Source organism: Nicotiana tabacum, chromosome 23, assembly GCF_000715075.1.
Source record: "Nicotiana tabacum cultivar K326 chromosome 23, ASM71507v2, whole genome shotgun sequence".
Lineage (NCBI taxonomy): Eukaryota > Viridiplantae > Streptophyta > Magnoliopsida > Solanales > Solanaceae > Nicotiana > Nicotiana tabacum.
In genome coordinates this window covers 138,796,638-138,812,420 of record NC_134102.1, presented here as the reverse complement: position 1 = coordinate 138,812,420, position 15,783 = coordinate 138,796,638, and the positions used below count along the sequence as shown (strand labels likewise).

General features: G+C 38.3%; 1 protein-coding gene across 1 annotated transcript; it reads right to left on the bottom strand.

The window, feature by feature from the left end:
* Positions 1-4,558: 4,558 nt before the first annotated feature.
* LOC107815422 (uncharacterized) lies at positions 4,559-5,275 on the bottom strand. The gene has a single exon (XM_016640999.2). The coding sequence runs from the start codon at positions 5,233-5,235 to the stop codon at positions 4,738-4,740; it is 498 nt and encodes a 165-aa protein (XP_016496485.1). The 5' UTR covers positions 5,236-5,275; the 3' UTR covers positions 4,559-4,737.
* Positions 5,276-15,783: the final 10,508 nt, after the last annotated feature.

Below are 15,783 nucleotides of genomic sequence, written 5' to 3'. Positions count from 1 at the left end.
GAGTCCGAATTAAATGAACTCACTGCCCAGCGACCTTCGCACCTGCGCATCCGCACGTGCGGATAGGATGTGCGCTTCTGCGGAAAAGGGCTGGGCCAACTGGGGCCGCACCTGCGGACAGAGTTCCGCTTCTGCGGTCCCGCTCCTTCGGAGAAAAGTCCGTATCTGCGAAAACATGAAGTTCAGGCCTGGGTCGCACCTGCGGGGCTATCGCTCGCACCTGCGAGCTCGCACTTGCGACTAAAAGGCTCGCAGGTGCGGGCACACCAGATTTGGTGTACCAGCAGCCTTGTTGAGGTTTGAACTCAACTCGCGTATCGCCTGAATGGCACCCGAGCCCTCGGGGTTCCAAGCCAAACATGCACGCAAGTCTAAAAATATCATATGGACTTACTCTTGCGATCAAATCGCTAAAATAACACCTAAAACTACGAATTTAGCACCAAATCAAATGAAATTCTCAAGAACACTTTAAAATTTCTATCTTCTCAACTGGACGTACGAATCACGTCAAATCAACTCCGTTTCTTACTAAATTTCACAGACAAGTCTTAAATATCATAATAAACCTGAACCGGGCTCTGAAATCAAAAATACGGACCCGATACTAACAATGCCAAATATCAATTAATTCTTAAAAACAAATAATTTTTAAACTTTTAATTTTCATCAAAAAATCATAACTCAAGTTAGGGACCTCCGAATTCGATTCCGGGCATATACCCATGTCCCATAATTCGATACGGACCTACCGGGACCGTCAAAGTACGGATCTGGACCCGTTTACCAAAAATATTGTCCGAAGTCAATTAAAATCAATATTTAAGGCAAAAATTCTTATTTTCATTAGTTTTCAACATAAAAGCTTTTTCGAAAATCTGTCCGAACTATGCACGTAAATCGAGAAGGGTAAAGTGAGATTTTTAAGGCTTAAGAGCACAAATTCTAGTTCTTAAATATAAGATGACCTTTTGGGTCATCACATCTCTTTGCCAACGACTTATGTATTAGTCACATTATATATAAAGCTCGCTAAGCTTCACTCCCCTCTTCCTTTCGCCTATTAGGTGAAAAATATAATTGGTTCAATGAAACGTTGTTTTTCTTGTAGTTAGCCCTTAATGCCTCGTGGAAAGTGCTCCAGTTCTGATATGGTAAAGTAAACCTAAACCACTCGAAATTACTTAGTAAACAACAACAACAACATTAGCGGCGGAGCCACATGCATCGAAGAGGTGTCGACCGACACCCGTTCGTCAGAAAATTACACTGTATAGCTCGATAATTTTTTAAAAAAATATGTATATATACTATATAATGACACCTCTTGACTTCTTGGTGAGTTTGTTTCTTTATATTTTGACTCTCCTTAATAAAAATTTTGGCTCCGCCATTACTCGCTTCATTGTGAGGGACTTTTCTCTTTAATTTTTTCCGCTAATTTTTCTCCTATTTGATCCTTTTTCACGCAAGTTCGTTCTTACATATAAGAAACGGTCACAAGGGTGGTCAACTGACCACCCTTCGTCGAAAAATTGCATTGTGTATATAGGTAAAATATTATGTTTTAGAGGTATGTAACACATATTGAACACCCTTTGTCGGGATTTATTTTTTCACTTCTTTCAAATTTGAATACCCTTGAAAAAAATCCTAGCTTCGCCACTAATAAGAAACACATAATTAGCATATTTTATGGAGGAATTTTCGAAGTTAAAAATCAATGAGATTATAGTTTGCTTAATTACTATTTATAACTACTATTTAATTATTATTAGCTTGTATCACTTGTATTCGGATGTGCAACGAATACAACATGTGTCAAACCGTAGTGTATTTGTTCGTGCAACGAACACAACCAAGGCAAAATACAGAAATACAGAAAAATAGAATGATCTCATTGAGATTTGATGAATTCAAGACTTCCACCTACTAAGCGAATGTTCTAACCAACTGAGCTATAAGAGCTGTTATTTTTTTATTTCAGTTCAAATAATTGATCTCTTGTTTCAGTACTACATGTGAATTTGTATAAAATTCAAATGTAGCTATAAATGATAATTTTTTGAAAGTATAGCTACGAATAATAAATACATTGTATGTGTTTGCTATGTTACGTAAATCATCCTATATCAAAAGCGGTGTGAACTTCCGTAACCAATGGCGGATCTAGAGTGTTGTTACTGGGTTTCTCGGAACCCAATAACTTTTGCATAGACCCTATAGTTCTATTAAGAAATCCTCTAAATATTTATAAATATATAATTGTGAACCCAGTTATTATTGTATATTAATTTGAAATTACGGTAGAAATTCATAAATTTCAAATCCTAAATTCGCCTCCGCCGGCGACTCACACAAAAATTAATGCACAAACTCACTTAAAAACATGCACTTTTCATATTTATCAGATTGCCACATATTATATTTTTGAAGTATGTACAAAACTTTAAAAGTTGTGCGTATATGACCTTTAAAAGTTGAAAACAGCACCACGTCGAAACATTTCAAAAATTGAATCTGGGCCACGCATGCATAGACAGCCTGCATTAAATTCATTGATCAATCCTTTTTAATCTTTACTACTAAAGACTGACATGAAGTTTGAAAAATAAAACTCTGAACTTTCTAGTCTCAGTCCTTCTCATTTGGCCAATCAAAAGCTTCCCTCTTCAGTAAATGCTGCCACCAACCTCACGAGAACTATGGTATCTTCTTCCTAATTAAACCGTTCATTAATTCACGTTCTATCCGTGAATATCTTTTAATTTTTATAGCTATTTTTGTGTAATTATATTATTTACTGACACTTAATCATTTATGTTACCCGAACTCTTTAAAAATAAAACCGTGTGTGTATTAGATCTTCTAAAAATAATGTATTTTGAAAAATTAGATGTGCTATAATATTTTAGAAGAGTTTGAGCGACATAGCTGGTTGCTAAGTTTGATCCATAGCCACGATTTGAAATTAATGACTAATTTTTTGGACTTAGATCCGGACCCAACTAATTATAGATAGTGGCTAAGTCATAAACTCAAAGAAAAAGAAGAGTAAGAATGAACACACTTGGAATTTGAATGAGATTGTTTTTTTCCCCCCTTAAGAACAAGACAATATAGGTAAATAAGGTACATACTATTAATTCATAAGTTCTAAAACAAAAAACATGGATGAGAATTGAGGATGTCATTAATATTCTCTTTCGTAGTTTTTTAGCTGACGCCACAAATATAGACAATACCTCGAGTTTATTGCTTCTTGTTTTCTTCTATTCCACCCACCACAAGATGCCATTAACTTCTTTGTGGTAGCTTAGCATCTTCTACATTTGTTTGATGCATAGTTCTATGGTACTGCAACTTAATTATTCCCAAAACTACAGTTCTAAAGAAAACAATTCTTTAGTCATTTTTTGGTATTTGATTATCAAGAAAACAATTCCAGCGAAAGTTATTTTCCTTCTAAATCACTTCATTTTTACATGTAAATGGTAATAAAACTACCTCGTATAGTGCTTGGTTAGTGTCAAATTTTGGTCACTTACAAATGTTAGAATATTTCCTGTCAATTTTACTTAAATACTGCACGTCTCCACCTCTAACGTAGATAGTTGGAGTCAACTTATATGTACCGTCATCAGTGATGTAAAAGATATCAATCACTTCGAATTTAAGCTAGAATTAAACACCTTTTCCCCAAAACAATCGCGTCGACAAATTTACAAAAATTATCATCTCAAATCGAGATCGCAATCCTCTTTGATTGATTTCATACTATTTATACTACATAATTTTTTTAGTAAGATATATATCACAAATTTTTTTTTTAAAATGTATTATCATCTAGCCCGTAGCCTGAAGACTGAAGACGGCATGTTCGAATCATGTATGCCTAATCAGTTGAGGTGTACTTTTTGCATATGCGTCAGGGATTGAAGTTTGTGGGTTCGAGATTCTAGTTCGTTTATATGTAGGTTCCAAATTAATAATTTATACATATTTAATGAACTTTTTAAGACAAATACATGGTTTAGACTAGAATTACTGGGTTCAGCTAAACCCGCAAATCCTATGCTAGCTCCGCCCCTGACTTTTTGTAATTTTATACAAACCTTACCCTTGGCTCACAATATAGCTTGGAGTCAACAACAACAACATACCCAGTATAATCCCACATAGTGAGGTCATGGGAGGTTAGTGTGTACGCAAATCTTACTCATACTTTGTGGAGATAGAGAAGTGATTTCCAATAGACCCTCGACAATATAGCTTGGAGTCATATATGATAAATATAAAATACTGGCAATGGATGCATGGCAACCCGGTGCACAAGGCACCCAAATTAAAGAAGTATGACGTAGATAGCTAACCTAATGCAAACATTAGTGGGTAGACACCGGAATGCAAACATTGGTTAATATGCAAAAAGGCACCAACACATGTTTGATATGAAACTAAAAATAAATTACTAATTCACAATCTTCAATTGAAGAAAAATGGTGCTAATATGTAAGTCGTACCAAAATGATCAACCAATATTCTTGGAATCATGATGTCACATAGAAGTACTACATTGTATACGCCATTGAAACTTCAAAATTGAGTTTTAAAACTAGCAACAACAATATTCCAAAAGCAGAAACGTATTATTGCACTGCTGAACTTAATTAACCACCCTATACATATTAGTCATTAGTTTCTAACTACTACAATTAATTAATACTAATATCTATATTAAGCACATGAAATACCAATAGAAGCCGCCGTAAATCGTTCAGAACCCGTTCTTCTAACCAACGACTTAATTTCTGGCGAAAGATTATCATATTCAGGACCTTCGGGAATCGTCGTAAGTGCACCAGATTTATCATAAACAACGTAAAATCCATCTCCAATTGACTGTTTATGTCCCGAAAAAAGCGGACTATTGTTCTGCTTTTGTCTGAACAAGGATTTCAGAAGTTTTTGGAAAGATCTAGAGATTTTTGAACTCTTTTTGGAAATGGATTGAGTTTGTTGTTGTTGTTGTTGCGAGTTAGAAGATGGAATAAGAATATGACGATCGGGTAAATGAGGCATAGAGAGACTTCTAGAAGCTATGGCTGAATCGAGTTGGCGTTCGAATGATTTTAATTCGAATGAGTCGTAGAGTGAACTTCCACAATCCCATATGTGAGTTTTGTTTGATGCTGCCATTTTTTGGGGTGAGTTTTTTTCTGGAGTTTTTGCCATTAGTTGGAGTTATTATTATGGAGAGAATAGAGGAAAGATTTTGAGATTTATATATATGGGAAATTGTGTTGAGGGACTTAGGAGGAAATTTCGGTTTTTATGTTGTGGCGAGTAAGATTTTAACGTGTTGGCTTTGACTAAAACGAGTATGGGGTGGGGTGACTTGGGTTGGTTTTGGGGGGGGGGGGGTGTAAAAGAAAATTAGAGGGTCTCATATAGTTGAAGGAGCATTAAATAAGATTGAATGAACGATTTGGGCATTTAAGAAAAAGAAGTCAGATTTCACGGGGTCGGATGAAGATAATAAACATAGGGAAGATCAAGGATTTTAGAAGTTAAAATGAGTTAGATCTATTTAATATGATAAAAATATATTTTAAAATATTAGTCAAAGTTCACATAATTTACGAAAATAATTTATATCGAATATAAATACTATTAGGAAAAGTGGTCAAAATTCCCTATGCTATACGAGATATTCTTATTTTATCCATTGTTTTACTTGAGTTTATTCATATCTTTATCCCTAGCAAAATATCTTGTATTTGCTTGCATTGACGTCCAAATTAGAGTACCGTTAGATGAACAGAAAATAAGAGACAATTTACTAATGTCAAAAGTATGAAATATGAATGAATTCAAATATAAGATATGATAAAATTAAGAAGGTATAGTCGAGAGTCGAATTTGGATTTTTTTTTCTTATTTACTATTAAAAATTTACTATATATATATATATATATATTATAAAATAACAATTACTATAATATTCAAGTTTTTTTAAAACTATTTTTTCATGCGATGTTCTAATATATATTTTATATAATAGCACTTCACTATAATAATCAAAAAAAATCCGGAACAAATAAGATTGTTACCGTAAAGATCTAAATGTACAATGAGTGCAAGAGTTTCTCTTAGGAAAAATTATGTATTTAGAAGAGAGAAAAAGAAGGAAAGAAAAAGGTAAGGCGATTTTTTCCTTACACAGCCAGGACTTTATTTCTTATAAAGAAAGTAGCACTCTAAAAACATGCATGCCTTTTCTTTTTCCCTAGATCTTGAAGCTATTGGATTTTATGTAGCTTTTCTTTTATAATTCACCTTCAAGTAAAAGGAAACTATATACTAATAGTATTTTGAATGCATTATATAGCACATTTATATACATCTATTGAAGTATGGACATTTTGACTCGAACCTATTACTTTGTCAAATATCATTTCTAATATGAATAGCAATTGGACTCCTTTTTTTTTTCTTTCCATTTGACTAGTGCTAAAGAAATATTGTTATTCCTTTCCCCTATATATTTTTTCCACGGTTTCGTTGATCTTAAGCTTATCTCACACGTCGAAGGAAACGAAATTATAAAAATAATAGTGTTGAACTTTGATACAAAGGAAAAGATTAATTTAATGTCAAGATAGCCTAATTATTTGATGACGATTGAGACTAAAGGTAATTAACGTGGCACAAGTGCTTGATTTTAAAAAGGCATTACGAAAGACTAATACTACCAAATCTTCATACAACAATAAATTTATCATTTATGTTTACTACACCCCCCCCCCCCCGTAATATATCTACGAGTAGCGATTCCTCCGATCCTTTTTACTGTCATTTAATATTTTGATACTCTCATTAAAAAAGTACTTAATAATTTTGATCGTAAGAGATATTTTACTAAATTATACACATGTAATACATAAATTATGCATATATTATACATTCACCGGCTATTTAGTTTAAGTGATAGGGTGAGAGGCTATTTGGGTTAATTCTTCATTATATTACTCCTTCCGTTCAGATATCAAGAATAATTAACTTCTTTTTTAAAAAAATTGCCCTTCGAGTAAAGAGTCTCGGAATGTCTATTATATTTCTAATTAACAAATTAATGAGATAGTAAATGTTAATATGGATCTTCATTGTTAATTAATGTTAAAAGGTAGATTCCTTAATAATTAATATATATAAAAATAACCAAAAATTAATTAAAGTGGACCGAAGAGAGTAATAATTAATTATTAAATATCTTTTTGGAATACTAATAAGGGTGGAATTTGAAAGAAAAATTAATGTCTCCTTGATTTCTTAAAGTGTAATTTTGGAAGCAATTTTTTTTTTGGTGATAGATAAAGAAGAGTAGAAAGAATAAGTTTTCAAGGAAAAGTCAAATAGACAAATAGAAAACCACGTTTGGTTTGTATTAATTCGACTTGTGGCATCTTAGCAGTTATTTTTGTCTCGAAGTTAAATTAAGTGATTTGAACACTTGTAATTATAGCACTGTATACGGTCAAAATCGACTCTTGGCTTCGTATGACTAATCGAGATGAGAACATGATGGTCCAAGGATCATCATTATAATATCGAGCCATGACACGAAGTTAGGTTGTCGAGCTCGAGCCCCAGAGACCGATCGAGATCGAGTCAAGGTCGAGCTCGAGACCCAGAGACCGATCAATACCGAGACCGGCCAAGATCGAAATCGAGTCAAGGTCGACCTCGAGACCCAGAGACCGGTCAAAATTGAGATCGGCCAAGAAACAAAAAAGCCGTTATAGCCGTATTTGGGGAGAGAATCTCGGCGAAAATCACGGCTTTAATCAAGGAAAAGCTAATTAATTAATTTATCATGAGATCCTCACTATGTATTTTTAATTATATCCAAAATGGGATTCCCCCACTATATTAAGAGTGGTTATCATTTGTAATAGGGGACATTGATTGATACACACATTCATTCTAAGATATAGAGAAAAGAGAGAAAATACTATCCTTTTTGGCTTTTTATATTTAATCATACTGCTTCTTTCTACTAATCGTACTTCACTCAATTTGGAGGTGATAAAACTTGAAGGCTTAGGCCAACTAGTTCATTCGGTTTGCATCCATTTCTTTTATAACTAATTTCGATAATTATTTACATATCTTTCCCAATTTGTATCAATTTATATCACGTATCCTTAGAACTACGTATAAATTCAACTCTATCTGTTTTTCGGGTAAACAGTTTGGCGCCCACTGTGGGGCTAAGGATAATAGTGGTTATTTGGTAAGAATCTACGTAAAACGTACTATTTTACATTTGCTCTTGGAAGTATCTTTGATTTCAGGTTAAAAATAACGAACTATCAATTAATGGCCCTGCCTATCGACAACGAAGCTGGCCATCAAGATGAGAATAACAACCTGATGCTCGGGGATGAAAGGCCACTCGTTGACCCCGTTGGGACTCGGGCCGTAGATCCAATTGACATTAATTCATATGTGGCCATTAAGGCGAACCAACATTCCGACCCCGAAAATAACATTCATGGCAGAACTCGATCTGCAGTTCGAAAAACCCAAAATGTTGGAGAAGACGGTATCAGCCTGCGCATGATTTTCAAAATGTTGCAAGCTCAACAGGTAGCGATAGCTCAATTGCAGAGCCAAACCCAGGCACCGAGCAGGCCCGAGCCCGGTCCACCCCAAGAAGTCACCCACAGAACGAGGCCAGTTATAGTAAGGTCAAATAAATAAGAATCGGGGACTAACCCCGAAATTATAAAGATGTTCGAGGAACTGACAAAACAGATAGAGTTAGGAGAAAAGAGGATTGAAGTAAATGATAAAAAAGTAGAAACTTATAAATCCAGGGTTGATCAAATCCCTGGGGCACCACCAATATTAAAGGGTTTGGATTCCAAAAAGTTCTTACAAAAGCCCTTCCCCCCGAGCGCAGCTCCCAAACAGATCTCCAAGAAGTTCCGCATGCCCGAAATTTCTAAATATAATAGAATGACTAACCCCAACGAACATGTCACCTCTTACACATGTGCCATTAAAGGGAACGATCTAGAGGACGACGAGATCGAATCCGTATTATTAAAGAAATTCGGGGAAATCCTGTCAAAGGGAGCAATGATATGGTATGATAATTTACCGCCTAACTCTATCAATTCTTTTGCCATGTTGTAGATTCTTTTGTAAAAGTATGCGCCAGAGCCATAAAGGTCGAGACAAGGAAGTCAGACCTTTTCAAGGTAAGGCAAAAAGATAATGAGATGCTAAGAAAGTTCGTATCTCGTTTTCAAATAAAACGAACGGATCTACCATCGGTCACAGATGATTGGATCGTTCAAGCTTTCACCCAAGGACTGAACGAACGAAGCTCAATGGCATCACGGCAGCTGAAGCAGAACTTGATTGAGTATCCGGCTGTTACCTGGGCCGATGTACACAATCGATATCAATCGAAGATTAGAGTCGAGGACGACCAGTTAGGTTATGGGTCCGTTATTAAAAGGGACATTGACCGAGAACCAAGATCGAACAGGGACCGTTATCGCCCGTATAGCGGAGATCGTAGGGGTAGCGTACTAGGACGCAACTCCATACGAGGCGAAAGGAGAAGTGATCGAGGCCAAGGGTCTCTAGGGTTGATGAACAAGAATGGTTTCGACAGGCATACCGGACCTAAGGAAGCACCGCGGTTATCAGAGTATAACTTCAACATTGATGCATCTGCCATCGTGTCGGCTATCAGACACATCAAAGATACTAAATGGCCTCGACCTCTGTAGTTCGATCTAGCCCAGAGAAATTCCAATCAAATGTGCAAGTATCATGGCACCCATGGCCACAGAACGGAAGATTGCATGCAGTTGAGAGAGGAGGTAGCCTGGTTATTCAATGAAGGGCACCTTCGAGACTTTTTAAGTGACTGGGCCAAGAATCATTTCAAAAACAGAGAGTTCAACAGATAAAACGAACAAGAAGAGCCACAACATATTATCCACATGATCATCGAAGGGATCGATGTCCCCCAGGGGCTAGTGCCTAAATGCACTAAGATATCGATTGTAAGAGAGAAGCAATCTCGAGCTCAGGATTACGTACCTAAAGGAACCTTGTTCTTTAATGATAAAGACGCAGAAGGAATCATACAGCCCCATAACGATACACTGGTAATATCTGTACTTATGAATAAAACTCAAGCAAAACATGTGTTAATTGATCCAGGTAGTTTGGCCAACATCATTCGATCGAGGGTCGTAGAGCAACTCGGTCTAGAGGACCAGGTCGTGCCCGTAACCCTGGTACTAAACGGATTCAATATGGCATGTGAAACTACTAGGGGCAAGATAGTTCTGCCAGTAAACGTGGTCGGGACCATCCAAGAAATGAAGTTCCACGTGATCGAGGGCGACATGAGGTATAACGCCCTATTCGGAAGGCCGTGGATCCACAATATGAGAGCAGTACCCTCGACCCTTCACCAGGTTCTAAAATTCCCAATACCATAGGGAATCAAAACAATCTACGGAGAGCAATCTGCCACAAAGGAAATGTTTGCCGTCGATGAAGTAATTCCGATATCAACAAAGGGATCAAATTCGAAGGAAAAATGGGATACCAAATAACAATCACAAACGTCGGCCCCGACCCAACTAGGGAAGCAGAAGACTGACGAAGATGATGATTATGGGATCCTACGATCCTTCGTGGTCCCCAATGATTCCGACGCTACCAAATCAACGGTCGAAGAACTGGAGCAAATCACACTAATCGAATGTCTGCCCGAACGAAAGATATACTTGGGCACGGGGTTAAGTCCCGAGCTCAAGAAAAAGCTTATTCAATTTCTTATAGCTAACATGGATTGTTTCGCTTGGTCCCATCTTGACATGACAGGGATCCCACTGGAAATTACCACTCATAAACTAAGCTTGGATCCGAAATTTCACCCGATGAAGCAAAAAAGAAGGCCCAGTCCGAGGTCAAACATGCCTTCATCAAGGACGAGGTAACCAAACTTCTCAAAATAGGATCCATTCGAGAAGTAAAGTACCCAAAATGGTTAGAAAACGTGGTGGTAGTCCCTAAGAAGGGAAACAAACTTAGAATGTATATAGATCATAAAGACCTAAATAAATCATGCCCCAAGGATTCTTTTCCTTTGCTTAATATCGATCGTATGATCGATGCCACGGCTGACCACGAGATTCTATGTTTTCTCGATGCCTACTCTGGGTACAACCAGATACAAATGAACCCGGAGGATTAAGAAAAGACCTCGTTTATCATTAAGTACGGTACCTACTGTTATAACATAATGCCATTTGGTATAAAAAATGCTGGTGCAACTTATCAACGCCTAGTAAACCGATGTTCGAAGATCAAATAGGAAAATCAATGGAAGTTTATATTGATGACATGTTAGTTAAGTCCCTGCGAGCAGAGGACCATTTAAATCATTTGCAGGAAACTTTCGATATACTGAAGGAATACAATATGAATCTCAACCCCAAAAAGTGTGCATTCGGGGTTGACTCGGGCAAGTTTCTTGGTTTTGATGGTGTCCAATCGAGGGATCGAGATCAACCCCGATAAAATCAAAGCTATAGAGGATATCACGGTAGTGGATAATGTAAAGGCCGTGCAGAGGCTAACGGGACAGATAGCCTCCCTAGGGCGATTCATTTCGAGATCCTCAGATAGGAGCCACTGATTTTTCTCACTACTTAAGAAGAAGAGCAACTTTGCATGGACTCCGGAATGCCAACAAGCCTTGAAGGAACTAAAACAGTATTTATCAAGCCTGTTGGTGCTTCATACCCCGAAAGTGGACGAACAACTTTACCTGTACTTAGCTGTCTCGGAGATAGCGGTAAGTAGAGTCTTGTTTCGAGAAGAATAAGGTACGTAATTCTCTATTTATTATGTCAGTCGGACCTTAGGCGAGGCTGAAACTAGATATCCACACTTAGAAAAATTAGCGCTTGCTTTAATAAGCGCCTCTAGGAAACTAAAATAATATTTCCAATGTCATCCGATATGTGTTGTAATAACTTATCCTCTTCGAATTATTTTACAAAAACCCGAGCTTTTGGGTCGATTGGCCAAATATGCCACAAAAAGCAGTGGGTACGATATTGAGTATCGACCCCGAACAGCCATCAAATCTCAAATCCTGGCGGACTTTGTGGCTGATTTTACGCTAACCTTCGTACCCGATATTGAACAAGAACTGCTGATAAAATCTAGTACATCCTCCGGAGTCTGGACCCTCTTTACGGACGGTGCTTCGAACGCGAAGGGGTCCGGACTAGGCATCGTACTAAAATCACCCACATGTAATGTAGTTAGACAGTCTATCAAAACTACAAAGTTAACTAATAATGAGGTCGAGTATGGGTCCATGATTGTAGGTCTCGAACTAGCTAGAAGCTTGGGAGCGGAGGTCATAGAGGCTAAGAGTGATTCCCTCCTCGTGGTAAACCAAGTTAGCGGGACTTTTAAAATCCGAGAAGACTGAATGCAGAGGTACTTGGATAAACTACAGGTGACCCTACATCGATTTAAGGAATGGACCTTGCAACGTGTACCTCGAGAACAGAACAACGAGGCCGACGCTCTTGCAAATTTAGGTTCATCAGTCGAAGACGACAAACTCAACTCGGGGACTATCGTACAACTCATGAAATCAGTAATCGAAAAAGGTCATGCCGAGATAAACTCCACAAGTTTAACCTGGGATTGGAGAAACAAATACATAGAATACTTAAAGAACGGAAAGCTTCCATCAGATCCTAAGGAATCGAGAGCTCTGCGCACAAAGGCAGCACAATTCACCTTGTTCGAAGACGGAACGCTGTTTAGAAGGACGTTCGATGGACCATTGGCAATATTTTTGGGATCGGGAGATACCGACTACATCCTACGGGAAATTCACGAGGGCACTTGTGAAAATAATTCTAGTGTCGCTTCACTGGTCCTCTAAGTAATCAGAACATGGTATTATTGGACCGATATGGGCAAGGATACAAGGGAGTTCATTCGAAAATGTGACAAATGCCAAAGGTATGCCAAAAGGGAACTACTCCACTCGGTCCTATCCCTATGGCCTTCATGAATTGGGGAATGGACATCGTTGCCCCCCTCCTATCAGCCACATGTAAGGCTCAGTTTATTTTGTTTATGACTGATCATTTCGCTAAATGGGTTAAAGCACAGACTTTCGAGAAAGTCATAGACTTCATTTGGGACCACATCATATATCGATTCGGGATGCCATCCGAGATTGTATGTGACAATGGAAAATAATTCATCGGCATCAAAGTAAGTTAATTCCTCGAGGATCACAAGATCAAAAGGATCCTATCAACACATTATCATCCCAGCGGGAACGGACAAGCCGAATCGACCAACAAAACCATCATCTAAAATCTTAAGAAGAGATTGACCGACGCCAAAGGAAAATGTAGAGAAATACTACTCGAGGTCCTATGGGCATATCGCACAACATCAAAATTCAGTACCGGAGCAACACCGTTCTCGTTGGTTTATGGCGCCGAAACTCTGATCCCGATCGAGGTCGAAAAACCTAGCATCAGATTTCGATATGCAACAGAGGAGTCGAATTACAAGACCATGAATACAATCCTAGAATTGTTGGACGAAAGACGAGAAGTCATTCTCGTCCGATTGGTCGCCCAAAAACAGCGGATCGAAAGGTACTACAATCGAAGAACCAATCTTCGACATTTTAACATCAAGGACTTGGTGCTGAGAAAAGTCACCCTCAACACCCAAAATTCGAATGAAGGGAAACTGGGTCCGAACTGGGAAGGACCGTATCAGGTTCTCGAAATCATCGGAAAAGGATCCTACAAGTTCGGCATGATAAACGGCAAACAACTACCGAGCAACTGGAATGTATCGCACCTAAAACGATACTACTGTTAAGGTACGATTCCTCCCATTTTCATTTATATTTCAAAACTAACCCTTGTAGGTGTTCGACCAGGAGCATCGATGGATTCTTTAACACAAAGCCTTTAGGTCTGAAAGCACGCGTTGCACTCTTTTTTCCTTAGACCAATTTTGTCCTAATAGATTTTCTGGCGAGGTTTTTAATGAGTCAACTATTGATCGTGCTAAACTTAGAACAATTCAACAGTATCTGAGGCCTATTTACAATCAACCTCGAATACTAGGGGGCATTACCCTCGAATATCAAGTTTGATGCGAGGAAGTTACTTCATGGCAGCAGTGTCTAGATAGGAAAAATTTATAAGGGCCAAATGGTCAAACGAACCATGCCCGCGTAGTTTGCTCGAGCCCTGGCACAAAATATGTACGCATGTATAATGATTTATAAAGAGAAGTATTCTTCTTTACCGAACTAAAGAGGGATTTTTATAGGCCATAGCCACCCCACTCGGGGACTGACACTTTGGGCAAGCTCGAAGTAAAATGGGAAAAAAGCCCAAGAGGAAAATCCTAAACTAAAGAGGTTACGGTCGAATTAACACGGATCGAAGACGTCTGAATTCTGTAATAAAATAGGCCTTCGAAATCTTTCATAAACTGGTTAAAAAGGCTACCCCGGTAAAATCATAAAAGGCTTCGATAAATACCGAAGCCTCAATAACTCTAATGAGTACAAAATTATTCGAACCCTCGAACAATTCCTTATTTCATGCCAAGGCATTACATGTTTCGCAAATACAAATGATAAGAAACTCTTTCAAGCCGAAAAGAGGACAAAGCCTTAACCAATCTTTTTACAAAAGCCTAAGGGCTGTATTTTGTCTCGAGTTCGAGATACCATCCTCACTCAGATAAAAAACCTAAGGGTTACCTTACTTCGAGTTCGAGCAAGCACTCACTCAACCGTAAAATCTAAGGGCTATACTAATTCAGTTCCAATCAAATTGTTTAAACCTCGGATCTTAGAATACAACTTCATAATTTTATAAGGCGGAAAGGAAGAAAGTTTTATATACATGTGTCAAAAATTATTTACAAGGGCAGTATTGCCCGATCATGTTTTTCTACAAAAGACCAAAACGGTCTTAAAAGAAACACAAAAATATAAAGGACTTAGTCCTCTCCGGGAGCAGCATCTTCCTTCTCGAGGCCTCTTTCGCCTTCAGATCCGCTCATACTCCCGGTATCGTCACCATCAAAAAAGGCCAACACTCTGGCTTCGGTTTCAAGCTCCTTAGCATTCTCGATCTTGGCTGTAAGATCGAAGCCACGAGCATGGATCTCCTCGATAGTCTCCCTACGACACTGGCATTTAGCATGCTCGGCAACCCAGTTTACTCGAGCTTGAGCAGCCTCGACAGCTTCCTTTGGTCGAACCTGAGTAGCTTCAGCATCGGACCAGTAGATGGCCACCATTGCATCAGTATTAGCCGTGGCTATTTCGACCTCCGATTTGGCCTCTGCAAGTTCTATGGCCAGTCTCTCTCTATCAGAAGTTGCTAAGCCTAACCGAGACTGGAACTCCTTGATTTTCTTGGCTTGCACCAAGGTTTTCTCTTTCAAGATTCAGAGTTGGGTCTCAGCCGAGGCCAGTTGAGCCCGGGCGGCCTCCTTTTCTGAGGCAAGGCGGTCCATATTCTTTTTCCACTCCTCGGCCTCCACTTTCAGTGCGTCCACTTCAACACGAAGCTGCCTGATCACATCGAGCTTTTGCTGGACCTGTGGGACAGAACTATTAGCCATCACACCCGAGTCATTGTCATTAACTTCAAAAATTCTTTT

What these genes read in the sequence shown, in the direction of transcription:
- LOC107815422 (XM_016640999.2), bottom strand. Translation starts at nt 5,235, where the DNA reads ATGGCAAAAACTCCAGAAAAAAACTCACCCCAAAAAATGGCAGCATCA.